Source organism: Micropterus salmoides, unplaced genomic scaffold (genome assembly GCF_014851395.1).
Source record: "Micropterus salmoides isolate LMB-PRFRI ecotype aquatic unplaced genomic scaffold, ASM1485139v1 Ms_hic_scaffold_3364, whole genome shotgun sequence".
NCBI lineage: Eukaryota > Metazoa > Chordata > Actinopteri > Centrarchiformes > Centrarchidae > Micropterus > Micropterus salmoides.
Window position 1 is genome coordinate 1 of NW_024042667.1, and position 26,891 is coordinate 26,891.

Below are 26,891 nucleotides of genomic sequence, written 5' to 3' on the forward strand. Positions count from 1 at the left end.
GGGGCTTATAAAAACTGCATTTTTTTTATGTAGTTTTCATTAGGACTGTGGAATTCTTCATAAAGAACACACACGCCTACCTTTGACAGATCTACAGGAACATCAAGGTAGTGATCGAGGAAGTTAGCGTTCTGTTCAGGATCTAGAAGCTCCAGTAATGCGGACGATGGATCGCCCTGGTAACCACGACCAATCTTATCCACCTGGTATGACAGGTTGATAAAGACACCCATCAGTATCATTAACTAATGCATGTATGTATGTGTGTTATTAAGCAATTAACATTGAATCATGTTCTGTGGCATGTATCAAAATGCTGAGTAGGCTCAGTTGATTTTGTATCAAGATGGCAAGACAAAATTGGGACTTTGAATGAGGGTTCACTGTTGGGCACGGATGGCAGGAGTTTCAGTCGGACTGCTCAGCTGTCTAGAGTTTCAGTAGAACATGACTAAAGGGACATCTGCATTTAGATTTCTGGGAAAGACATCAGTAAATAGGGACGAAATAGTTGTTGACAGTGCACATGATCGTGATGCTTGTGCTTGTAAGGAAAAACAGAAGAGCACTCTTCCTCAGGTGTCTGACAATGCAGGACGTGATCAGACTGCGAACAGTCTGTCGACAATTACACAGAGAGGGAAATTACACTAGGGCTGTAAATGAATGCACATTTGAGATTTCAGTGGTGCACATACCTACACTGGTCACAGAGATGTGAAAAACTATTTGGTCATCCTTCACCATATTCTTCACTAGTGGGTGAGTGCATGTGTAGCATACACCAGGAGAACAGTGCACGCATTAATGTTTGACCCCTACAGTCAGGGGATCCAGTGGCTCTGTTATGCTGTGGGGCATTACTGGTATGGTTTGCATCTACTTGTCCCCTTAGAAGAAAGGGTCACTGCAAAGTAAACAAATGTTCTGGGTTCAATTCCCACTGTGAGACATCCACCACTGTGTCTCTGAGCAAGACACTTAACCCCTAGTTGCTCCAGAGGCGTGCGACCTCTGACTTGTATAGCAATTGTAAGTCGCTTTGGATAAAAGCGTCAGCTAAATGAATAAATGTAAATGTAATGTAAATGAACTCATCAGACTGAAGTACAAGAGCAGCATCACTATACGGACCTCGTCTATTAGCACCGGGGGTTTCTGTCTTGGTTTTCTTCAGGCACTGGATAATCTTCCCAGGCATTGCTCCAACATACGTCCTCCTGGACAGACACACACACACACACACACACATATAGTTATCAGCCCTGACATTCCATGTCTGTGCATCTCTAATTGTAACTAATCACATTGTATGTGCACTTAATTCTAGTATTACCTATCCTTATCCAGCTTTCCAACCCCAATCAATTCTCTTGACCTTTTTCCCGCCCCTCACCTGCCCAATACCAGAGACAGACCTCTGTACATAATGCATATACTGTCCTAGTTACTCAGTAAAATTGGCAGAATAACTTCCAGACCTGTGTCCTTTAATCTCAGCCACATCAGTCATGCCTCCCACGCTGAACCTGAGTATTGTCTGTTGAGGGCTCTGGCTATGGAGCGGGCGATGGAGGTCTTTCCTACACCTGGAGGACCGTAGAAACAAAGATCTTCCCTGGGTGGAACCACGCAGCTGGCTCACCGCTATGAATTCCTGCACAAAGACAGAGATGAAGTCAGGTTCATTTCTACTAGAAAAGCTCCACAGTTGATCACGTGTGGATAGATGCATGTTCTTTTGTTCGTGTTTGTGTTATGGGCGATATGGCCAAAAATGTTTTCATTCGATATCGATAATTATCTCAATTAAATTATTATTTCTTTCCAGTTTAAAGGCTTAACCAGATGGTTAACAGTGTTTATGATCAGATCTTTTTGCAAAAAATATAATTAGTAAATCTTTTAGCAGTCCCTTTTACTCAACAAAATAAATATCTAAATAGAAAAATTACATGCTAATTTGTTAGTGATTCAAATGAATTTAATCAAACATTTATTGACGATATTCTGAATATTTGTTATTTTGTTACTGTGGAAAATTAGATTACAATAATTATCATTATTGTTTATTGCCCAGCCTAGCCCTTGTGTGTGCATTTGCTGACCAATATGCGTTTCTTAACATCATCCATCCCGTAATGGTCCTCTTCCAGAACATCTTTGGCTCTCTCCAATAATAAGTTCTCTTCACTGTTGGTACCCCAGGGCATGCTAGTCAGCCAGTCCAGGTAGTTACGGGTTACACTGCAACCACAGTTTGTTTGTTTAGGTTTTTGTAATGTAAAAAATGATTGTAGTATCCTCAGTGTGAAAAGTGTTAAAAACTACCAGTGCATATAAAATATCAATTAGCTATACAGATTACCATAAAGCATCCCTGTGGTTTTCTTCTCAACAATGTTCTTTTTCCATTAATTCAAGTTGTTTGCATTCAATGCGTACACACTGGTCTGGCAAACCTGCAGAGTGCATTTCCTACCTCATAAAACATTGAGATATTTTAGATCTTGCTAGCTAAGAGTCTTCTTCACACTACCATTTGCTGGCACATCGCTACACTGTGTGCACAATTATTAAGCAAGTGAGTATTTTGACAATGGGCATTTTTTCATGCATCTTTCCCAACTGCCAGCTGTGTAAAAGTTGAATTCTTATTGGATTTAAGCATATTAAGTGATGTGTATTTGTGTAATGAGGGAGGGTAAATGTAAATGCTCTAGTCTTTTCGACCACTCAAAGTGCTTTTACACTACATCTGCATTCACCATTCACATTCATTCATTGAGCCTAAGTGCTCAAACAGAAACTAACATTCACACACATTCATACACTAGTGGAACAGCCATCAGAGGCAATTCAGGGTTCAGTTTCTTGCCCAAGGACACTTCGACATGCTGGAGGAGCCGGGGATTGAAGCGCCGACCTTGCGATTAACGGGCAACCCTGGCCTAAAGAGATCACACCCTATATTAAGGTGTGCATAATTATTAGGCAGCTTAATTACCTCAGGTAAAATGAGCCAAAAATAGAACTGACATTTAACTGACACTAAAAAGTCAAAAATTGTAAAATTCCTCTTAGTCAGATGCAACACTTGAAATAGCTAAACTTTTGAGGTGTGACCACCGGACAATCAAACCTTTTGTTGCTAATAGTCAACTGGGGCACCATAAGCTCATGGAGAAGAAAAGGCGCAAATTAACTACAAAATATATCCGTTTTTTAGATATTGAGAACTGTATGAGGTCATCAGCAGTCACATGACAAAACAACCTGATGGTGTTTTTATTGTTTCTGGTGATTTTAATCAAACAGACCTCAGAACTTCTTTCCCTAATTTCCACCAGCTTGTCCACATCCCACCAGAGGAACAAACCGCTGGACCACGTCTACACCAATATTCCTGGCAGCTACAAAGCCCTCCCCCATCCCCATTTTGATCTATCAGACCATATTTCTCTGCTTCTTCAGCCCACTTGTTTCTCCTGCTGCATGTATTGTCCCTGTGTTTTCAAATGTTGACTGCAACCACTTTTGTCTCACTTTGTGGACAAGGTTAGAGCTGTCAGGGCAGGCATTGTTCCATCAGCAAACCCCCATATAGTTAAACATCACAGACTTTCAATACTGGACTCCTCTGCTCCGTTACCCTGAATGACATCATTAAATTAGTGGGCATGATGAAACCTTCCAAAAGCCCTGTTGATATTTTACCCACATCTTTGCTTTTAAAATCCATACATCTACTTGGCCCATGTTTGGTTTCAATTTTAAACTTACCTCTTCAGCTGGGCCAGGTCCCCAGCTGTTTTAAGCATGCGGTTGTTCAGCCTCTCTTGAAAAAGAATAATCTTGATGCAGCTTCATTTAGAAACTATAGGCCTATTTCTAAATTGCCTTTTCTTTCGAAAATTCTAGAAAAGGTTGTTGCGAACCAGCTACATAATGTTTTGGATTCCCATAATATTTTTGATAAATTTCAGTCTGGTTTTCGTACAAACCATTCAACTGAGACTGCCCTCCTTAGGGTATCAAATTATTTTGATGGCTGCTGATGGGGGTAAATGTTCTGTGCTGGTCCCATTAGATCTCAGTGCAGCGTTTGATACTGTTGATCACTGCACTCTGATTGATCGACTGAAAGCATCTGTGGGCATTACTGGTTCAGCTCTGAACTCGTTTTCCTCCTATCTCTCTGACAGGAGTTTCTCTGTGTCCATAGGAACATATATGTCAGACTCTGCTCCTTTGTCTTGTGGTGTTCCCCAAGGTTCTGTGCTCGGCCCCCTGCTGTTCAGTCTGTATATGCTTCCTCTTGGAAAGATTATTGGTAGCTTTGAAGACATATCTTATCATTGTTATGCTGATGAGATCCAATTATATTTATCTTTTAGTCCTCATAGGCTAGACAAACTGTCTGTGTTGCACAATTGTTTAGCCTCCATTAACAAATGGATGGCAGACAACTTTTTGCAACTAAACACAGACAAAACTGAGGTGTTGATTTTTGCCCCAGACAACATTACCCCTCAAATTAGGTAGGCCCTTGGGGCTCTATCATCCTCTGACGGTAATGTGTGAAATCTGGGTGTCATTTTTGATAAATCTATGTGTTTTAACAGTCATGTCAAATCTGTGGTTTGTTCCTGTTTTTTCCATCTCAGGAACATTGCTAAGATTAGATCTATGGTTTCTAAAGAAGAGATGGAGATGCTTGTTCATGCTTTTATTTCTTCTAGTCTGGATTATTGCAATGTACTGTACACTTGTCTAAACAAATCCTCCATAGACTGACTGCAAGTTGTGCAGAATGCAGCTGCAAGGCTTTTGTCTAAAACTAACAAGAGATCACACATTACTCCTGTGCTTAAGGCTCTTCATTGGCTTCCGATTGGTACATTTTAAAATTTTAACCATTACTTATAGAGCCTTGCATGGTCTCTTACATCGAGGATCTGTTGCATGCACACATTTCTGGTCGCTCTCTGAGGTCTTCAGGCCAACACCTTTTAACTTTTCCCAGAACACGTTATAAAACAAGAGGTGATCGTGCTTTCTGTGTGGTGGCTCCAAGGCTCTGGAACGCTCTCCCTTTAGCCTTGAGAGCCTTGGATTCTGTGGAAACTTTTAGAAAACACCTTAAGACACATCTTTTTAGACAAGCTTTTAACTAGCTATATAGTTTTGTATTTTAAGTGTTGTTTTTGTTGTTATTTTTTATTTTATTCTATTGAAGGGTGCTATATAAATAAAGTTTACTTACTTACTTACACACAGCTGATGAAAAGGGTCAAGCCAACAATTAAAACAGTCAAAGTGTGGACAGATGGCTACAGCAGCTCTACAGGACTATTTTCAGAGCACAGATTGGAGATCGCCACCCAGGAGAGCCTTGAGGAATATACATCATCAGTGACATCTTACATCAGCAGATGTGTTGATGATGTGGTGATCACTAAAATGATAAAATCATTCCCCAATCAGAAGGCCTGGATGAATGGAGAGGTGGGGCTCTATCCAGAGCCAAAAAAGCTGCTTTTCGGTCGGGTGATGAAGAAGCTTACAGCACCGCCAGCGTGAGACTGAAAGCTGGCATCAAGGAGGCGAAGCGGAAACATCAGCAGAGAGAGAGACCTCAACACCAGCAACCCCAAAGATATGTGGCAGGCCATCAAAAACATCACAGGGTACAAAAGCAGGAGCTCCCCCATCATATGTGAGGCCACATTACCTGATGAACTTAACACCTTTTATGCTAGTTTTGATCTCCTCAACAAGGAGTCAGCTGTAAAGTCTACTCCACCTCCAGAGGACCGGCCCCTGTCAGTATCCACAGCAGATGTGAGGAGAGTCCTGCTGAGAGGGAATATGAGGCCTGGCCATGTACTAAAAACCTGTGCCAATCAACTAGTTGATGTTATTACTGACATTTTCCACATATCAATGTCTCAGGAGAAGGTTCCCACCTGCTTCAAGACAGCCACCATCATACCTGTACCAAAAAAGTCTGCAGTGTCTAGTCTGAACGACTAGTGCCCTGTGGCACGCACTCTGTTGTGAAGTTTGTGGATGACACCACCATCATTGGCCGGATTTCAAACAAGATGAGACTTCATATCGGAAGGAAATTGATAATCGTACAAAGTGGTCCTCAGAGAACAACCTATTACTACTACGAGACTCTGCCCTGTCCACTCTCGCTCAGCTTTCAGACCGGAGTCTGAAGGGAAATGCTAGCTAACCGCTTTCAATTTCCAGCTGTTGGGGAAACAATGAACAGACATCTGTTGACATCTGTTTTACTAACAGACACACTGTAAACTAGTACATTTACTACCAGACTGACAACTTACTGGCTTTCACCATCACCTTCTACCACTCCCTCTCACATATTTGCTTGCCCACTCACTCGCTACGCACACACATTGCACTGCCTTTAAAAGACCTAACTCCTCTGCTCTTCTAACAGCACCTTTTACACATAGATGTCCTTTGATGAATGCAAAGAAGAAAGCAAGCAAAGCATTGAGTGTTACCATGCTTGTACAGTGTGTGGGTGAAAATTATTAATACCGCATTGATATTAATAATTGTGTGAAATTATAGTAGTAAATATGCTAGCGAAGATGCACCGAATATAGCGGAACCATGTCTCTGCTATGTGCAACTCAATATCTCAATATCAAAATCAATAGCAAAAATGGCATGTTCCCACCATCTGTCAACCACTGGAATAGTGTAAAACTATTGATGGGAATCAGAAATAGGGACAACTGTATGCTTCGAGAGATACAAACAAAATGACGACCCACTAGTAAAAAAAAAAAAAGTACTACTAAAAAAAAGCCTTTAAAAAACTCTACTAGGTATTTTTAATTATGGACAGTTAGGTCAATTACCCAGAACATACAAGAGTTTAACTTGAACAGAAGGACATGAATAGGAGTGACTAGGCTGCTTAAAGAAGTTTTGCCCTAGTCAGCACTTCTTTACTAGATATCAATCTGTCGCTATCAACAGGCTATGTACCACAGTACTTTAAAGTACTCTGTTAAAACTCTTCTTAAAAAGCCCAACCTTCATCCAGGGGTTTTAGCAAACTATAGACCTGTATCTAACCTTCCATTTCTCTCTAAGATCATCGAGAAAGCAGTTGCTAAACAGCTGTGTGACTTTCTAGTGCTGGAATTCTCCTATAGGCCTGTTAGGCTACATTCCATTTTTGGATTGGCAAAATTTATTCAGCTCTAACCTGACAGGACAAGATGCTGGTGGCAATCGGCTACCTAAAGATGAAAATATACAAATATAAGACTCATGAACCCTTGATTGTAAAGCCACAGTCCGACCCAGTAGGGTAGCCTACTAATTATGTCTTTGCAGTGGAAAATGCGTCAAGGTTCCAACTAACTGAAGTTTTAGACGTCTATTTTACATTAAAAAAAATCTTGCTCATTTCGTCTTTAATGAAATGCTGTCAAAACACATTCAGACTATCAGCAGCTAATAATGAAAAACTCACTTTGAAACTACATTTATTTGTTTTAGCTGCACCACAGTCATCCTCACTCAGAAATATTCACATCATCTCTAACATAACTGATACTATAGGAATGTTCTGTCAATCAGTGCGTCTACAATATAAAAGATTACTGTTCATTGTTTTATACAGATTAGTTTAAACAGTGATCACTGCAGTAAGTAAGTGTTTCAGTGCAACTGTCCAAACTGACAGCTGTCTTGTGTCTACAGAATCATAGTGTTATAAAGAAGGACAGTGTAGCCTATGACTTTTTTCTGTGCTGAGGATAAATCCACGATGTCCGGAGATAACTCTCTGTCCATACATTGATGACAGTTTGATCATGAGTGGTCATGTTCGAGATCATGTTTGGGTAAAAACGAATTGCCTCTAACTAGGATTTTGATGTTTTGAATGACGTAAATGTTTTCAGATGTGTTTTAATATTGACAGTAAGAATGAGGAAATGAAAGAGTGTGTCAGACAGCTGCTTCAGACTCTGCAGGAGGGGAGGAGTCAGAGAGAAACTGACAGCTGTCCAACTTATCCATTCCTCCTCAGGAGGAGGTTAGGTTCACAGCATCAGTTGCTGGAGTTCCTGATCTAGGGTTTATCTGATACCACTCTTTGAAACAGAAAATCCAGAGTCTCCCTCATTTCAGGCTGAACGCAGAATTTTCACTAATCCTGCTTTCTGAAATGTCTGTAAATATTTAAATAAAATTTTATTGAATTGAGTGCCACCTGAACAAGACTCAGAATCATCTACAGTGAGGAAAACAAGTATTTGAACACCCTGCTATTTTGCAAGTTCTCCCACTTAGAAATCATGGAGGGGTCTGAAATTGTCATCGTAGGTGCATGTCCACTGTGAGAGACATAATCTAAAAAAAAAAAATCCAGAAATCACAATGTATGATTTTTTAACTATTTATTTGTATGATACAGCTGCAAATAAGTATATATATACCTGTCTATCAGCTAGAATTCTGACTCTCAAAGACCTGTTAGTCTGCCTTCAAAATGTCCACCTCCACTCCATTTATTATCCTAAATTAGATGCACCTGTTTGAGGTCGTCAGCTGCATAAAGACACCTGTCCACCCATACAATCAGTAAGAATCCAACTACTAACAAGACCAAAGAGCTGTCCAAAGACACTAGAGACAAAATTGTCACCTCCACAAGGCTGGAAAGGGCTACGGGGAAATTGCCAAGCAGCTTGGTGAAAAAAGGTCCACTGTTGGAGCAATCATTAGAAAATGGAAGAAGTAAACATGACTGTCAATCTCCCTCGACTGGGGCTCATGCAAGATCTCACCTCGTGGGGTCTCAATGATCCTAAGAAAGGTGAGAAATCAGCCCAGAACTACACGGGAGGAGCTGGTCAATGACCTGAAAAGAGCTGGGACCACCGTTTCCAAGGTTACTGTTGGTAATACACTAAGACGTCATGGTTTGAAATCATGCATGGCACGGAAGGTTCCCCTGCTTAAACCAGCACATGTCGAGGCCCGTCTTCAGTTTGCCAATGACCATTTGGATGATCCAGAGGAGTCATGGGAGAAAGTCATGTGGTCAGATGAGACCAACATAGAACTTTTTGGTCATAATTCCACTAACCGTGTTTGGAGGAAGAAGAATGATGAGTACCATCCCAAGAACACCATCCCTACTGTGAAGCATGGGGGTGGTAGCATCATGCTTTGGGGGTGTTTTTCTGCACATGGGACAGGGCGACTGCACTGTATTAAGGAGAGGATGACCGGGGCCATGTATTGTGAGATTTTCCCTCCTTAGTAGCATTGAAGATGGGTCGAGGCCGGGTCTTCCAACATGACAATGACCCGAAGCACACAGCCAGGATAACCAAGGAGTGGCTCTGTAAGAAGCATATCAAGGTTCTGGCATGGCCTAGCCAGTCTCCAGACCTAAACCCAATAGAGAATCTTTGGAGGGAGCTCAAACTCTGTTTCTCAGCGACAGCCCAGAAACCTGACTGATCTAGAGAAGATCTGTGTGGAGGAGTGGGCCAAAATCCCTCCTGCAGTGTGTGCAAACCTGGTGAAAAACTACAGGAAACGTTTGACCTCTGTAATTGCAAACAAAGGCTACTGTACCAAATATTAACATTGATTTTCTCAGGTGTTCAAATACTTATTTGCAGCTGTATCATACAAATAAATAGTTTAAAAAATCATACATTGTGATTTCTGGATAATTTTTTTTAGATTATGTCTCTCACAGTGGACATGCACCTACGATGACAATTTCAGACCCCTCCATGATTTCTAAGTGGGAGAACTAGCAAAATAGCAGTGTGTTCAAATACTTATTTTCCTCACTGTAACTGCAGAAGCACATTTAGACCCTCAAGTTTAACAGATAATATGAAATCTATAGGCAAAGACTTAAAGGTTCAGTGTGTAATATTTCTCAGGATCTATCGAAAGAAATGCAATGCAAGATCCATAACTATGTTTTCAGTGGTGTGTAAAGACCTTACATAATGAACCGTTATGTTTTCATTACCTTAGAATGAGCCATTTATCTCCATAACAGCAGGTGGATGTAGCCACGTTGCATCGTTATGTTTCTACAGTAGTTGAAAACGGACATGTGTTTTGTTCTTCTTGTTCTACTTCTGGTAGAATTCAGGCAGTGCAGACACTCATCACTATGTTGAATACGTACGTTAGAAGAACATGAAGTAGTAGTAATAATATACTGCAGGGGTCTGCAAATAAGTTTTGCATTGGAGCAATATTTTCAACCTTAGATGGTGGGTGAGAGTATAAGGCATAATATTGACTCACATAACATATTGTATAGTTAGGTCAGCCAGTAAGGCGGAACAGGACTGACAGCCAGAGGGTTGAGGGTTCAATCCCACCTTGGGGACAACTTTTTTTTTTTCCCTCTTCAACAAATGGATTAAGCAGCAAATGTTTCTCACATTACAGCATGTGCTGCACTGTTTTTGTTTCAGTGTTTGATCCACATCCATCAACCTACGGACGCCTTTTCATTTCCCCAGTATCTCCAGGCAGAGGACATTTAGGGGAATCACGTATTATGATGGCTCTTTCAGAGGTGAGTCAAGCAGGCTACAGGCTCTTTCAGTGTGGTTCATAATTTCAGAAGTACAAGCTCAGTTCAACTCCAAATACTGCTTTACATTAATTAAACAAGCTTCTCACACTTTTTATTTTGTGGGCAAACCACTAAAGAGTTAGTGATTACGTGAGTAACTGTTGCTGTCATGACTAAGATCAAATTCAGCACCGCTATCAAAGCATTTATTTATGTATATTTTGTGCTGCTATCAAAGCACCGTAATCTGGCAGCGGGTCCATAATCACAGAGAGAATAAACATGTTTCACTTGTCAATGTTTGTATCTAATGTGTGGTTTATAATGGACTGTGGAGCAGAAACAGTGACAGTGTTTCACACTCTTGGCTTACATTTTCCATGTTATCGGTCAGTGGCCAAGTCCACAATAACATATGGTTTTACTGAATAAAGTAAATAGAATTTCTAAATAAATCTACCTAAATAACATTCATTTCTTGACTGGCCACTCTCTGCTGTCTCAAAAAAGACACCAATTGTGCTGTGTCAGTCACCATAGCTGTCCTAAGCTCTTTGAAAGGTTACGGGGCCAATGGTAGACTGGACAGATGGTTGCAATTCACAACCCTCACCACTAGATGCCACTAAATCTTACAAACTGAACCTTTAAAAGCTGCTGTAGTTTTGACATTAATTACCTGCAGGCGACTGTTACATAGGGCTGGGGCGATTCGTTGACTTAATCGATTATGTAAATACGTGGACACGTCGCTGCATCCGGTGTGGGATTATCCCGGACAAGCTCCAGCTACAAGACCGCGCCTTCGACCGTCTAAAGTTTGGAGTATTTCAGACAGACACTCAACAACGTGCTGCTCCGTGAGCTCTGTGAACTGGAAACCGCTTCACTGCAGCGCAACTGCTTTCCACGAATACGTAAAGCAGAACTAACATGTGAAACGAAAGTATCCCGCAGCACTTTGTCTAGACGGCAGCACCGCAAATCGTGTTTACTTTCTGTCGCCACACAAGCACGGCACATTATCAGCACAAGGACACGTAGTATTTCTTCATTGCCTTCATGTTAAAAGTAATTTCTGCCCCGCTGCTGTCATGGTAACGTAACGTTACACCTTGAGTCATGTAAAAATTGGCTACTGATACTCAATATTGAAATGAATCCATGTCAGAAACATTTAAAGTTTTAAGTAAAGTAGCTTTAATTAATGTCTGTTGTTGTTATTATCACAACACATCAGTGACCTGGAAATTTGATTCATTTTAGGTTCAGGTTCATTATGACATCTATAAAGAGAGACTTCGCATTTAAAATTTAGAACTGAGAAATACACCTGCGATGGACTGGCGACCTGTCCGTCCAGGGTGTACCCCGCCTTGCACCCGATGTCAGCTGGGATTGGCTCCAGCCCCCCCGCGACCCTGTACGCAGGATAAGCGTTTGACGATGTATGGATGGATGAACTGAGAAATGCAAGGCAGTTTCTTCTTCTCTGACATCATCACCAAAAACACTAATAATGCACGTGCCCTGTTTGCTACTGTCGACAGGCTAACCAACCCTCCTGTGTCTGTAGCCTCTGACCTTCTATCCACCAGGGCCTGCAATGAATTTGCCTCCTTCTTCACAGACAAAATTCAAACAGACAAGCAATCACTGCCTCCATGTCAGTAACAGGATATGTCTTGTCCCTGTGTCCAATTCACAATTCATATAGCATGAGACAATTTGATTATATTAACCATAAAAACCTGGAGGACATAATACAACATCTGAAATCCACAATGACATGTGGAGTTCCCCAAGGCTCCATTCTGGAGCCTCTTTTGTTTTACATTTACATGCTTCCACTGAGATTATGAAAAACAACAAAATATGTTACCATAATTATGCAGATGACACACAGATTTACATAACCATTTCACCAAGGGACTATGATCCCATACGGGTGCTGAGTAACTGTATTGAGCAGGTCAACGATTGAATGTGCCAGAATTTTCTTCAATTGAAATAAAACTGAAGTTATTGTTTTTGGAGCCAGGGAAACGACTGAAAGTCAGTGCTCCGCTTCAATCTGTAATGTTAAGAACCACAAATCAAGACAGAAATCTTGGTGTAGTCATGGACTCAGACCTGAATCTGAGGAGCCACATTAAGACAATTACAAAGTCAGCCTACTATCACCTGAAGAATATATCACGGATTAAAGGACTTATGTCTCAGCAAGACCTGGAAAAACGTATCCATGCATTTATCTTCAGTCGATTCAACTACTGTAACAGTGTCCTTACAGGGCTCCCTAAGAAATCCATCAGACAGCTGCAGCTGATTCAGAACGCTGCTGCTCGAGTCCTCACTAAGACCACAAAGGTGGATCACATCACTCCAGTTCTGAGGTCTTTACATTGGCTTCCTTTATGTCAAAAAAATCATTTCACAATCCTGCTGTTAGTTTATAAAGCACTAAATGGTTTAGGGCCAAAATACATTTCTGATCTTCTGCTTTGTTACGAACCATCCAGACCTCTCAGGTCGTCTGGGGCAGGTTTGCTTTCTGTCCCCAGAGTCAAACTAAACGGAAGAAGCAGCGTTCAGTTATTATGCTCCGTATATTTGGAACAAACTCCCAGATAACTGCAGGTCTGCTGAAACTGTCAGTTCTTTTTTAAATTAAATAAAAAATTAAAATTTTTTTACCATTGCCTTTAACTAGTAGATTGATAACTATAACTTGTATTGTTTTCTTTTTCTTTGTTTTTTGCTTTTTACCATTGCTTTTAATTAAATATTTACACGGTGAGAAATGAGTAGGTAACAGATAATGAGAGTGAGATTGAACAGAGTGAAGGAAGTGGTGTTAAATCTCACGCCTGAGTGATTTGCAGGAACCTCTGTCCACCTGTAAACGTGCAGGTGGGTCCAGAGTATACCTGGATGAAAGTGGCCTGCGGACAGACATGTCCTGGTTTCTCTGTAGTGTCCGAGGGTTTTGGAGTTTCAGTGGACCCAAAGATTGCTATGGACCTGAGTACAGACTAGCTAGAGCGAGTAGATTAAGTGTACTTCTCTTCTGTTTATTCTCTTTTCAAAATAATTGTAACTCAATTATTTGCTCAACCCCTCAGCCTGTTTTTACTTTTCATTCAACTCTTTTAACCCTGATTGTAAAAACTGCACTGTAACTTTTATTTTTTAATGTGTATTTTTTTATTTTCCTATTGTTGCTTTTAAACTTTTTTATATTTCCCTGTTGCTTTTATGTTTTATGTAAAGCACTTTGAATTACCTCGTTGTTGAAATGTGCTATACAAATAAACTTGCCTTGCCTTAAGATTTGCTGCTATTGTCATTATTCTAATGTGCTTCATCAGGATGACATGTTTTTGATATTTATTTTGGATAAATTGGTATTTTAAATAGAGTAATAGGCAACTTTTCTTTTTTTAGAATAAACAAAATTAGTCGTTAGATTTATCGAAAAAATAATCGTTAGATTAATCGACTTGAAAAATAATATATGTACAGCCCTACTGTTACACTTTACTATTGTTTATACTAGAGGAAATCTCATGAATCTCCTCAATACATTTTGTTACTCTAAATTTTTGCACAGGTGGAAATACACTATATGGTCAAATGTACTTGGACACCTAAACATTACTTTTATGACAGAGGCAGAGTCGCAGTTTAACACACTTCTCTGCCCTTCTTTTTCAGCAGTTTCCCACCCAAAACCCTACGCAGAGTCGCAGTCTAACACACTTCTCTGCTCCTCCATTTCAGGAGTTACTTAGTGAAAATCCTATAGTGACGGTGTCTGCCCCCCGACCATCGAAATTATTTAAAAAGGTAAACAGAAGAGGAGCTGTGCATAAAAACCTCACAAAAATTAAAACCACAAGAGCAATAGTGCAAATGAATAGGAGAGTTAAATGTGGACTCTTAAACATCAGATCTCTCTCTTCTAAAGGTGTACTAGTAAATGAACTAATATGAGATATGATATTGATTTATTTTGTCTTACTGAAACCTGGCTGGGTGATGGAGAATATGTTAGCCTAAATGAATCCACCCCTCCCAGTCATATTAATACTCACATTCCTCGAGGCACAGGCCGAGGAGGTGGAGTTGCAGCTATCTTCGACTCTAGCCTACTAATCAGCTCTAAACCTAAACCAAACTATAACTCATTTGAAAGCCTTGTTCTTAGTCTTTCGCACCCAAGTTGGAAATCACTGCAACCAATTCTCATCGTTATAGTGTACCGAGCACCTGGCCCGTATTCTGAATTCTTATCTGAATTTACAGAGTTTTTGTCAACTTTAGTCCTTAAAACAGACAAAGTTATTATTGTAGGGGATTTTAGTATTCATGTGGATGTTGAGAATGACAGCTTTAGTACTGCGTTTATCTCTCTGTTAGATTCCATTGGCTTCTCTCAGAGTGTTCATGAACCGACTCACTGTTTTAACCACACCCTCGACCTTGTTTTGGTGTATGGTATTGAAATTGAACATTTAGTGGTGTTCCCACAAAATCCCTCTTTATCCGACCACTGTTTGATAACTTTTGAGTTTGTATTGCTGAACTACTCGCCATTGGGCAAAAATTTCTATACAAGATGTCTGTCTGATAGTGCTGTAGCTAAATTTAAGGATGCGATTCCATCAGCTCTAAATACATTATCTAGTCACAAAGTAATGGAGGACTCCTATGCTAGTTTCAGTCCCTCCCAAATCGATCATCTTGTTGATAGTGCTGCAGGCTCGCTGCGAATGACACTCGACTCTGTAGCCCCTCTAAAAAAGAAAATACTAAAACAAAGACAGTTAGCTCCATGGTATAATACTGAAACTCGCAAATTAAAGCAAATATCGCGGAAACTTGAGAGGAATTGGCGTTCCACCAAAGTGGAAAATTCTCGTTTAATTTGGCAAGATAGTCTTAAAACTTATAGGAAGGCCCTCCGTAATGCTAGAGCAGCGTACTACTCGTCATTAATAGAGGAAATAGGAACAACCCAAAGTTTCTTTTCAGCACTGTAGCCAGGCTGACAGAGAGTCACAGCTCTATTGAGCCAAGTATTCCCATAGCTCTCAGTAGTTACGACTTCATGAGGTTCTTTAATGATAAAATTCTAGCTATTAGAGACAAAATTCACCAAGACCTGCCCTCATCTGGCACAGACTTATCTCTTAACTCAGGAACCGTAGAAACAGCTGTAGAACCAGATACATGTTTAGACTGTTTTGCTTCCCTCAATCTTTACCAACTAACTTCAATAATTTCTTCATCTAAACCATCAACCTGCCTCTTAGACCCCATCCGACTAGGCTGCTTAAAGATGTTTTACCCTTAGTCAGCACCTCTATACTAGATATGATCAATCTATCTTTATCAACAGGCTATGTACCACAGTACTTTAAAGTAGCTGTAATTAAATCTCTTCTGAAAAAGCCCAAACTTGATCCGGATGTTTTAGCCAACTACAGACCTATATCTAACCTTCCATTTCTCTCTAAGGTTCTGGAGAAAGCAGTTGCTAAACAGCTGTGTGACTTTCTACAGAGCAATAGTTTATTTGAGGATTTTCAGTCAGGATTTAGAGCTCATCATAGCACAGAGACAGCACTGGTGAAAATTACTAACGACCTCCTTATTGCATCAGACAAAGGACTTGTCTCTGTACTGGTTTTATTAGATCTTAGTGCTGCATTTGATACCATTGACCATCACATCCTATTGCAGAGACTGGAATACTTCATTGGCATTAAAGGAACCGCTCTAAGCTGGTTTAAGTCCTATTTATCAGATCGATTTCAGTTTGTACATGTTAACGATGAGTCCTCCATGCACGCCAAAGTTACTCATGGAGTTCCTCAAGGATCTGTCCTCGGACCAATCCTCTTCACTTTATATATGCTTCCTTTAGGCAATATTATCAGGAAACATTCCATAAGCTTTCATTGTTATGCAGATGATACTCAGTTATATCTATCGATCAAGCCAGATGAAACTCATCAGTTAGCTAAACTTCAAATGTGCCTTCAGGATGTTAAAACCTGGATGACCTGTAATTTTCTCATGTTAAACTCAGATAAAACTGAAGTTATTGTTCTGGGGCCTAAGCACCTCCGTGACGCATTATCTAAAGATATAGTTTCCCTGGATGGCATCGCCCTGGGCTCCAGCACCACTGTGAGGAATCTTGGAGTTATCTTTGATCAGGACAAATTTCAAGGACCGCCTTTTTTCACCTACGGAATATTGCGAAAATCAGGAACATCCTGTCTAAAAATGATGCAGAAAAACTAGTCCATGCATTTGTTACTTCTAGGCTGGATTACTGCAATTCCTTATTATCAGGCTGCTCGAAAAAGTCCATTAAGACTCTTCAGCTGATCCAGAATGCTGCAGCACGTGTTCTGACAGGAACCAGGAAAAGAGATCACATTTCTCCTGTTTTAGCTTCTTTGCATTGGCTTCCAGTAAAATCCAGAATAGAATTTAAAATCATTCTTCTTACCTACAAAGCTCTTAATGGTCAGGCACCATCTTATCTTAAAGAGCTCATAGTACCTTACTACCCCACCAGAGCACTGCGCTCCCAGAATGCAGGGTTACTTGTGGTTCCTAGAGTCTCCAAAAGTAGACTAGGAGCCAGAGCGTTCAGCTATCAAGCTCCTCTCCTGTGGAACCAGGTTCCAGTTTGGGTTCAGGAGGCAGACACCATCTCCACATTTAAGAGTAGGCTTAAGACTTTCCTCTTTGATAAAGCTTATAGTTAGGGCTGGCTCAGGTGAGTCCTGAACCATCCCTTAGTTATGCTGCTATAGGCCTAGACTGCCGGGGGATTTCCCATGATGCACTGAGCTCCTCTCTCCTCTACTTTCTCTCCCTCTGTATGCAACCTCATCCCATTATTGCATGTTACTAACACAACTTCTCCCCTTTCTGGTAGTCTTGTGTTTTCTCGTCTCTCTCCTCTCTCCTCCTATCACTTCCTGCAGGTTTTCTGGCTCTGGAGCTGTGGAGTCTGGATCTGTGGCTGCGGGTCACCTGCTGCCCCCGTGTTCCTGCTCGACACCCTCTGCTGCAACGACTATTGTTGCTAGTCTTATTGTTATTATAATCATTAACATTACGATTGTTACCATTAACACTACTATAAATATCTGTACCATTTTTCATTTAGTCTATAGCAACATCACCTTCACTGTGTGTACCTCTGTGTGTATATTGTGTAGGCTGCCTCTCTCCTTATATCTCTCTCTCCCCCCCCCCCCCCCCTTCTGTAAATATCATCATAGAGTACGGTCTAGACGCTCCCAAAAGTATAGTTAGGTAACAGTATTGGGACAGGGGTGTCCCAGTATTTTTGTCCCTATAGTGTAAGTGAGGCTGAATATGGCACTAGAAAGAAAAAAGTTCTAGGGGTCATCATGACATTTGAAATAATTTTCCAGAGTTCACGAATACCTAAACTAAATTTCATGCCACTCTGTTCAGTAGTCGAGATAAGTTGTTCTGGACTCAAGTGTCTGTCAATCCAACAAAGTGACGTCATAAAGGCCCTCCCTGTCTAGCGGGACAAGAAATACAAGACCAACTTGAACTCTGAAGAGTGGTTGTCCAGCAGTCCCAGTTTGTTGAGTTCTTCGTTGATGACGTCCATTATGTGCTGAGGGACAGTCCTATCTTTGAGTCTCTCTCTAAACTTCTCCTCGATAGCTTCTTTGTCCTCTTTTTCCAGACCCAGCTCCTAAAAACCCACAAAACCAACAAAAGTTTCAGCGGTGGGAATCACAGCACAGCTGATGTAAAGATACGATCACCTCACTGTATGTTACCTACAATAATGTCATCACTTGTAGGTGAGTCTGTGATATGCAGTATTTTGCAATCATATTAGTGACAGTAATATGACAGTAATATAAAAAGATCCTGACACATTATGGGGATGGATGGTAAACATGGGTGCCATTTTATGTAATCCAGCCCTGCAATAAATACCACCTATAGCAGGGTCGTTTGATGGAATATGTGACGGTCCACGTTGGATTAGTTTAACTGGTGTGACATACAGGAAAAGTGCTAAATTCTAAAGTCTTAACAGGTTTTCACTGCTGCTGCAAAGCCCCATAGAGTTTGAGAGACGAGTGTTTTGCTGACAGACGCAGTACAGAGAGAGATCAGAGGACATATTCTGTAGTACCTTCTTAATGATCTTGAGCTGCTCCTGTAGCAGGTACTTCCTGTGAGTCTGTTTGATCTTCTCTTCCACCTGTGAGCGGAGCAGGGAGACATGTGAGCGGAGCAAGGGGACGGGTGAGAGGAGGAGCAGGGGGACGGGTGAGAGGAGGAGCAGGGGGACGGGTGAGAGGAGGAGCAGGGGGACGGGTGAGAGGAGCAGGGGGACGGGTGAGAGGAGCAGGGAAACAGGTATGTATGTTACTGTATGTTTGGTGACCCCCTCTGACCTCTCGGCCCAGTCGCTGCTGCAGTTTACTCAGCTCATACTCCTTCTTTAGCAGAGACAGAGCCTTGTAGAGACGCTTTGGGATCTGCAGACAAAGCAAACACCTTTCAAAGGTCAGTACACTATAAACTTTTTTTACATTGTACAGCTTTAATGGAAGCTAAATATAAGGATATCAACATTTTGAAATACTTAGGGAAGCTGTTCTCTATCAGAGGTGGGAAATTCTACATGGCAATGGCGCCACATGCAGATTCAGAAGCTAGTAGCTCTTTCAAACTGCTACATTTTTGTTTTTCATGGTTTTTTCCCCAGCTTTATTGCTGATCATGTATTACCTATGACAGAAATACAGTCATCTGAAGCCGGCGTTTGGATTAAAGGGCAGCAGAACTGCTCCAAGCTGACAGCACAGACTCAGAGGAGGAGGACTCTCTTCCATTGATCATGCTTGGCGCGTCAACGCAGTCAGAAAGGACACCGTTTCCCAAATATTCAATTTATTTATATGCTACACAATGTTGATGTGCTTTAACTGTATATACAGCATCTTTCAGTTTAAGAGAATGCTGAGGACCAACTGTTTGGTTTGGCATATGAATGTCTGAGAAGTTCCCCACCTCAGTTAAAGAGCGGCAACAGCCACTTCCCTGAGCTTTTATGTAGGAATCTTCCAAGAGCATCTCCCACTCAGTGGACGAGACAACAAAACAGGTATTAAGCACGCAGACTGCTCACACTGGTCTCCTCCAGGACGTCCTGTAGTTCATGTGACTCTGCTCCTGTCAGAGCAGCTCCCATGTCGCTGAGGTAGATGGGATTATCAACCACTCTCTGACCAGCCTGCATCATCTGGAGGACCGACTCTCTGACAAACACAAAGAAGCCCATTTAAGAACAGATCTATTTCACCATCACTACATTTGCATTTATTCCTGAGCCTGCTGGTCTGAGACTAAATCAAACTCTGACTTTAATGTGAAACAGTTGTCCTTATTCACAGAATAAAACTAGAATGCACTTCCAGTCTTTTTCAGATGCTGCCTTATGGAATCACATGGTAACTTTCAGCAGACAAGTGTTGTCAATGTAAGTCGCAAATACCAAATATATTTTAAAAAGTATTTATGAGAATGACTGGCAGCGAGTGAATCTGAAGACTTAAGATTAGAAGCTTAGAATCACACACACTATATTTTATCAGCCAGCTGTCTCCACCAACTTGGTATAATCAGTCATCACTGAAGCAGGGGGGTGGCTGTGGCTCAGGAGGTAGAGCGGGTTGCCCGTTAATCGGAAGGTTGGCGGTTCCTCGGCTCCTCCAGGCTGCATGTCGAAGTGTCCTGAATTGCTTCTGGCGGCTGTTCCACCAGTGTATGAATGTGTGCGAATGTTAGTTTCTGTTTGAGCACTTAGGCTCAGTGAGTGAATGGTGAATGCGATGTAGTGTAAAAGCGCTTTGAGTGGTCGAAAAGACTAGTGATCACAGAATAAAAGTGAACCACCGCATCACCTGACGATATTAAGGATCAACACTGTTCCTGTAACGCTCGGTAGGTCTCTGTTCACTATTACAAATCATTAAAAGATAAAGCAGTAGGCTTATGTCACGTTACATTCAGTAGAAAGTTAGCAGGAGGGGTCAATTGGCTAACAGTTGTATGTGTGTCCCCACCTTTATGATGTTGCCTAGAGAGGCACTGGCTGTCGGTAGGGAGGAAGACATTTTAAGTAATTCATTTCAGATGCTCAGTCTACAGTGGGTACGGAAAGTATTCAGACCCCTTTAAATTTTTCACTCTTTGTTTCATTGCAGCCATTTTCCAAAAATCTAAAAAGTTCATTTTATTTCTCAGTAATGTACACTCAGCACCCCATCTTGACAGAAAAAAACAGAAATGTAGAAATTTTTGCAAATTTATTAAAAAAGAAAAACTGAAATATCACATGGTCATAAGTATTCAGACCCTTTGCCGTGACACTCATATTTAACTCAGGTGCTGTCTATTTTTCTGATCATCCTTGAGATGGTTCTACACCTTCATTTGAGTCCAGCTGTGTTTGATTATACTGATTGGACTTGATTAGGAAAGCCACACACCTGTCTATATAAGACCTTACAGCTCACAGTGCATGTCAGAGCAAATGAGAATCATGAGGTCAAAGGAACTGCCTGAAGAGCTCAGAGACAAATTGTGGCAAGGCACAGATCTGGCCAAGGTTACAAAAAAATTTCTGCTGCACTTAAAGGTTCCTAAGAGCACAGTGGCCTCCATAATCCTCAAATGGAAGACGTTTGGGACGACCAGAACCCTTCCTAGAGCTGGCCGCCAAACTGAGCTATCGGGGGAGAAGAGCCTTGGTGAGAGAGGTAAAGAAGAACCCAAAGGTCACTGTGGCTGAGCTCCAGAGATGCAGTCGGGAGATGGGAGAAAGTTGTAGTAAGTCAACCATCACTGCAGCAATCCACCAGTCGGGGCTTTATGGTGGCCCGACGGAAGCCTCTCCTCAGTGCAAGACACATGAAAGCCCGCATGGAGTTTGCTAAAAAAAACACCTGAAGGACTCCAAGATGGTGATAAATAAGATCCTCTGGTCTGATGAGACCAAGATAGAACTTTTTGGCCTTAATGCTAAGCGGTATGTGTGGAGAAAACCAGGCACTGCTCATCACCTGTCCAATACAGTCTCAACAGTGAAGCATGGTGGTGGCAGCATCATGCTGTGGGGGTGTTTTTCAGCTGCAGGGACAGGACGACTGGTTGCAATCGAGGGAAAAGATGAATGCGGCCAAGTACAGGGATATCCTGGACGAAAACCTTTTCCAGAGTGCTCTGGACCTCAGACTGGGCCGAAGGTTTACCTTCCAACAAGACAATGACCCTAAGCACACCGCTAAAATAACGAAGGAGTGGCTTCACAACAACTCCGTGGCTGTTCTTGAATGGCCCAGCCAGAGCCCTGACTTAAACCCAATTGAGCATCTCTGGAGAGACCTGAAAATGGCTGTCCACCAACGTTTACCATCCAACCTGACAGAACTGGAGAGGATCTGCAAGGAGGAATGGCAGAGGATACCCAAATCCAGATGTGAAAAACTTGTTGCATCTTTCCCAAAACGACTCATGGCTGTATTAGATCAAAAGGGTGCTTCTACTAAATCCTGAGCAAAGGGTCTGAATACTTATGACCATGTGATATTTCAGTTTTTCTTTTTTAATAAATTTGCAAAAATTTCTACATTTCTGTTTTTTTCTGTCAAGATGGGGTGCTGAGTGTACATTACTGAGAAATAAAATGAACTTTTTTGATTTTTGGAAAATGGCTGCAATGAAACAAAGACTGAAAAATTTAAAGGGGTCTGAATACTTTCCGTACCCACTGTACTCTTGAACGGATTTCACACTGATGTCCAATGCTGTATTTCACTGTTAAATAAACCCACTGCTTACACCACACTATCCACCATGTTCCATCCATCATCGTATCATAACTATAGAAGCCTGGAGACTCTGCATGAATGTGCACAGGTCCATCCTCAACCAACCATGTGGTGGTTATTCAGGTAAAGAAAATATTTAATTAACATGATGCAAAGATCTTAACCCTGAAATTAAAGTGGAATTTAGGATGTCTTAAGGAGATGCAAAACACTACAGAACACTAATAAAGTGATGCAGGTTGTATTTTTTAACAAACATATCAAAAGTGCTTGACTAGCTGTACATAGGCATATGGGCTAAGTGTCAACTGAATGTTTATGATGTAAATAAGTACCAAAACAAATATAGGCTAATAGAATGTGGTCCGGACTGACCTGTAGAGGGGGTTGAGTGCAATGATGTCCCTGATGGTCTTCACTATCTCTGCTGTCAGCGCCTGCAGGATGGACACACGGACACACGAACACACACCACTGAGACTTGCTACCACACCATACTGTGCTATCTATTTTAATGTATGTTTTGTACCTTGACCTCTTCTGTGACAGTGAACTGCTCATGTTGAACATTGTCCACTTCGACCATCAGGATATTGGAGGAGGGCAGCGGCTGGAGCTCTGGACTCAGGTGTGCTTCTGAAATCTGACCAACAACACAGTTAAAATCACTTTCATCAACATGAAAATGAATATAAACTACAACTACAAATGCTTATACTGCCACCACAGATGAACTAATGACGATGATAGATGTCATAACAGAATACATGAGAGGCCATAGATGGATTAACCCATTTGGGGACCACAGGGCAAACAATTGTAGGGCTCGTTGTAATGCTTCCAGCCCACCTACCGCCCTCGTTGCATTTTCTATGTACCTCATGGCCTCCAAGTTTCCATTAAGTACATAAATCACTGCAGTCTGCAGAGTGCTACGGGAAAGATGTAGCAAAAATCCAGAGAGGAAGAAAAGAGTCATCTGATTGGCTGGACTGCAGCAGGGGGTGCAACATTGTTTCTGCTGGCAACATCCTTAAAAACTTTTTTCCCCACTTTACACAAACGTTTAATACTGACATCTTAGAACATGACTGCCCCATAGTGTACAGATTAGAGCAAATGATTTAAAGCAAGTGAAATAAACAAAATAATAAATAAAAAGTGATACTGTTTTATAAAGGTGTGAGAGGGATTACTTAAATACAATTATTTTTAAACGCTTCAAAAACAAGAGATCTGCATTAATAATATTTTGCATTCAGTACATTAATATCTGTGGTCATGTTCTCAGTCTCATGCTTCAGTAACAACAAATATCACATCAACCACACTCCAAGAGGACCCTGAACTAAAAATGAAAACTAGCGTTGATGTTTGATTTGAAACCTGCTAGTGTCAATTCTCTAACAAATTTGCAATTAATCAAATTACCAAAACTAGCCAACATCGATGAACCTGGTACTTTCGGGGCTACTGGGGACCTTAGGCACCACTTTGCCTAGTTGCTATTCCAGCCTTGGGTTCTTCAATTTGTGTTTCAGATCATTCACTGTGTCCCAGTGTTTACTGAAGCCAACTCAGTGTGTGCTGACTCAGTACCAACTGAAGAGGAACTGGTTCAAAAAATGGTGAAGGTGTTGATTGGCAGCATGTCCTGCTTAGATGTGTCTGAGTAATGCTTCAGATCTACTGACTGACAGCATGTGTAGATGGCTACAGGTGTGGCAGGTGAGGGCCCCGTTACAGACCTTGTCCTCCAGCTGCTCTGACAGAGAACCCGGTTGGTCCTTGCGGCTGCGTTTGGCTTTGCGTCTCGGTGGAGGTTTAGGTTGGGACTCTGCCTCAGACTCTGACCACAGAGGGGACGTCGCTGCTTCCTCGGGCTCCACCTCCAGCTGTCTTGTGATCCGGATCCTGACAGACCACAGAATACATACACCAGAGGTCTACAAAAGGAAACAGGCAGCAGTGTGCCACAGAGAGCAGAGTCTACAGACTTTCACTATGCCTTTTCCCCGATGTTCGGCCCACCAGCAGCTGTTTCTAACCTGCGGTGTCCCATGACGATCATCCTCAGCTTGTCTCCCAGGTCCTGCATCTCGTGAATCTGAACAAAGGTCCCTGTAGAGTAGATGGCATCTAGAGACTCCACCACATCTGACTCATTACTGCATGAGACATAAACACTCATTACTACCAACACACAGACATGGACAGCAGACAGCATGTCCAGCACATTTGACACACTGCCCTATAAAGTAGATCACATCAGACACAGATGATGGTGTTTTACCACCAACTGAGACATTTAAACTGATCTGCAGAAAAAACACTCTGTTGTGTAGAACAATATTTTATGAAGACCTCAAATAAAGCCCCACTGCTCTCAGCAACAAATACATTGCATTTCTGGAAGCTGTTTCAAAATAAAGGTCTCTATTGGCACACCGAGCAGCTTTACATCATGTTTTATGAATCAAGTAAAAGCCAGGGACAGTAAGATCAGTGCATGTAAGCACACAGTCAAGGAGTACAGCTGTCCTTCTCAGGTCTGGATCAACATGACCAACAGTGATTCTAGCAGGAGTAAGTCTTCAGACTTACTTATCATCTCTCTTCAGGAAGACTCCGGCATACGGCTGAGCCAGACGAACCTTCCTCCTCAACAGCTCCATCAATGCTTTGTTCTTCACCTGACAGAAAGACAGAAACACACCACACACACTCAGCACATAGAAACAATAATAGTACCCTGAGAGTGTTGGTCTTTGGTTGAAACATCAGTTTACCCCTGTATGTTCTGTAACCATTCCCGTGCAGGGTTTCTAAAGGAAATTACCCCACAGGAGTTTGAGGATTGTTTAATGTACTGATTAATAAAGCATCAAATGGAGTTAGTACACTTAACCAATCATCTATCACAGTGCCGTAGATAATGTGGAGACTGTTACCCGTCGAACAGGGCAGGAAATGTAAGGTTGCATCATCCTCACCTCTATGATCTTGTGAAGCGGGGAACACTGGGTTCCTGCTCACAGCGATCAGGGCACGTTGGGAATACCTCTGGAACTATCATTGGGTGAGAGCCGTCATCTGAGGTCCGTTGTACGGCACTCCCCCATCTCCCCCAGACTCTTCCCCCCGGACCTGCGTTGTCTCCGCCGTCCTCCCCCGAGAAGCCTGCGCCACTGGCCCGGTTCCCGAACATTCTGTCCTGAATGGTGTCGGGTCGCGAGGTCGGTGTGAGGAGACCGGGTTGGCCGCGGAGAACGGCCCCGGCCCGCATCCACCGGTGCGGTCTGGCGGTCAGCCTGCAGCCAGCTGTCATTGCTGTGCTGACTGGAATGTTAGAGGAGCGGTGGGCGCATGTTTTATGTGGGGTCCCTGTGCCGGTGTAGAACCGTGGGGCTGGAGCCGGCTCACGGCTGATGTGTCGGTCAGGGGCGGCGGAACAACCCGGGCCAGTTTGGTTTTACAACAAGGGCCGAATTTCTGGGTAGCTGTCTTGCTGCACCGAGCATCTTCATGCAGGCAGCCATGTTGATCTGGAGCTTCTAAAGCACGTGACCGCGCTTTTTCCGTCAATGTTTGATGACGTAGCAATAACTGTTAGCGAAGGGAATCTCGGCTCTTTGAAGGGAACCGGATATTATGACCAAGTCCTTTCCGAGCCGGCTCTCTCGGCTTTGTTTAGTACCACCTCAGCTGGCCACTGCCCAAGTTATACAAGAATCCTGGTTGTATAAAAAAAAACCCTGCTAATGAAATGAAATTATGGGTAATAATAAATAATTACACAACTCTATACATACACATACTGTAGTAAAAGGAATTAGTAGGCCTATTATTGTAATCCTGGATGCTCAACAAATTTTAGCCATATTTAACATGTCTTAAGTCACTTTTTTGAATATTTTAAATGTAACACTCGAAGATAGCTTTTCTTGGTGAAAACCACTAGATTGGACATTTTCATGAACTTGGTGGAAGGGGTAGCAGGGCCATGGAGAAACCTTTTTTATGAACTGAAGATGGTAAATGTAAATGCTCTTTTATTTGTATAGTGCCTTCTAGTCTTTTCAACCACTCAAAGCACTTTTACGCTACATCTGCATTCACACCTACCATGAGCCTAAGCGCTACAGAACTATCATTCACCCCTAACATGGGTATCACCTGTAGCTAATGGAGATGACCGTTCTGGAAATGTGAAATAAAGTTGGTCCCGAACAGAGTTGTCTCTGCGTATTTATTCTGAGGTACAAGTCATACAGAGTCTACAGGAAGTACAAAGGAAAGAGAAGTGTGTAAGTTTTTATAGCTGTGGAGTGTGGTTGTTTTTAGCATCTGTT

General features: G+C 41.9%; 1 protein-coding gene across 1 annotated transcript; it reads right to left on the reverse strand.

Annotated features, from left to right (window-relative positions):
* Positions 1-80: 80 nt before the first annotated feature.
* LOC119884343 (lon protease homolog, mitochondrial-like) lies at positions 81-25,542 on the reverse strand (the record flags this gene model as incomplete). The annotated part of the gene is given in 17 exon segments (XM_038694778.1): positions 81-203; positions 1,135-1,150; positions 1,152-1,220; positions 1,482-1,533; positions 1,536-1,612; positions 1,614-1,657; positions 2,109-2,247; positions 18,229-18,380; positions 18,834-18,902; positions 19,099-19,182; positions 19,836-19,965; positions 22,915-22,976; positions 23,069-23,182; positions 24,288-24,453; positions 24,588-24,707; positions 25,144-25,232; positions 25,533-25,542. Coding segments are annotated over 16 exon segments (1,488 nt in total), but the record flags the coding sequence as incomplete, so codon positions are not given.
* Between the last annotated feature and the right edge of the window lie 1,349 nt (positions 25,543-26,891).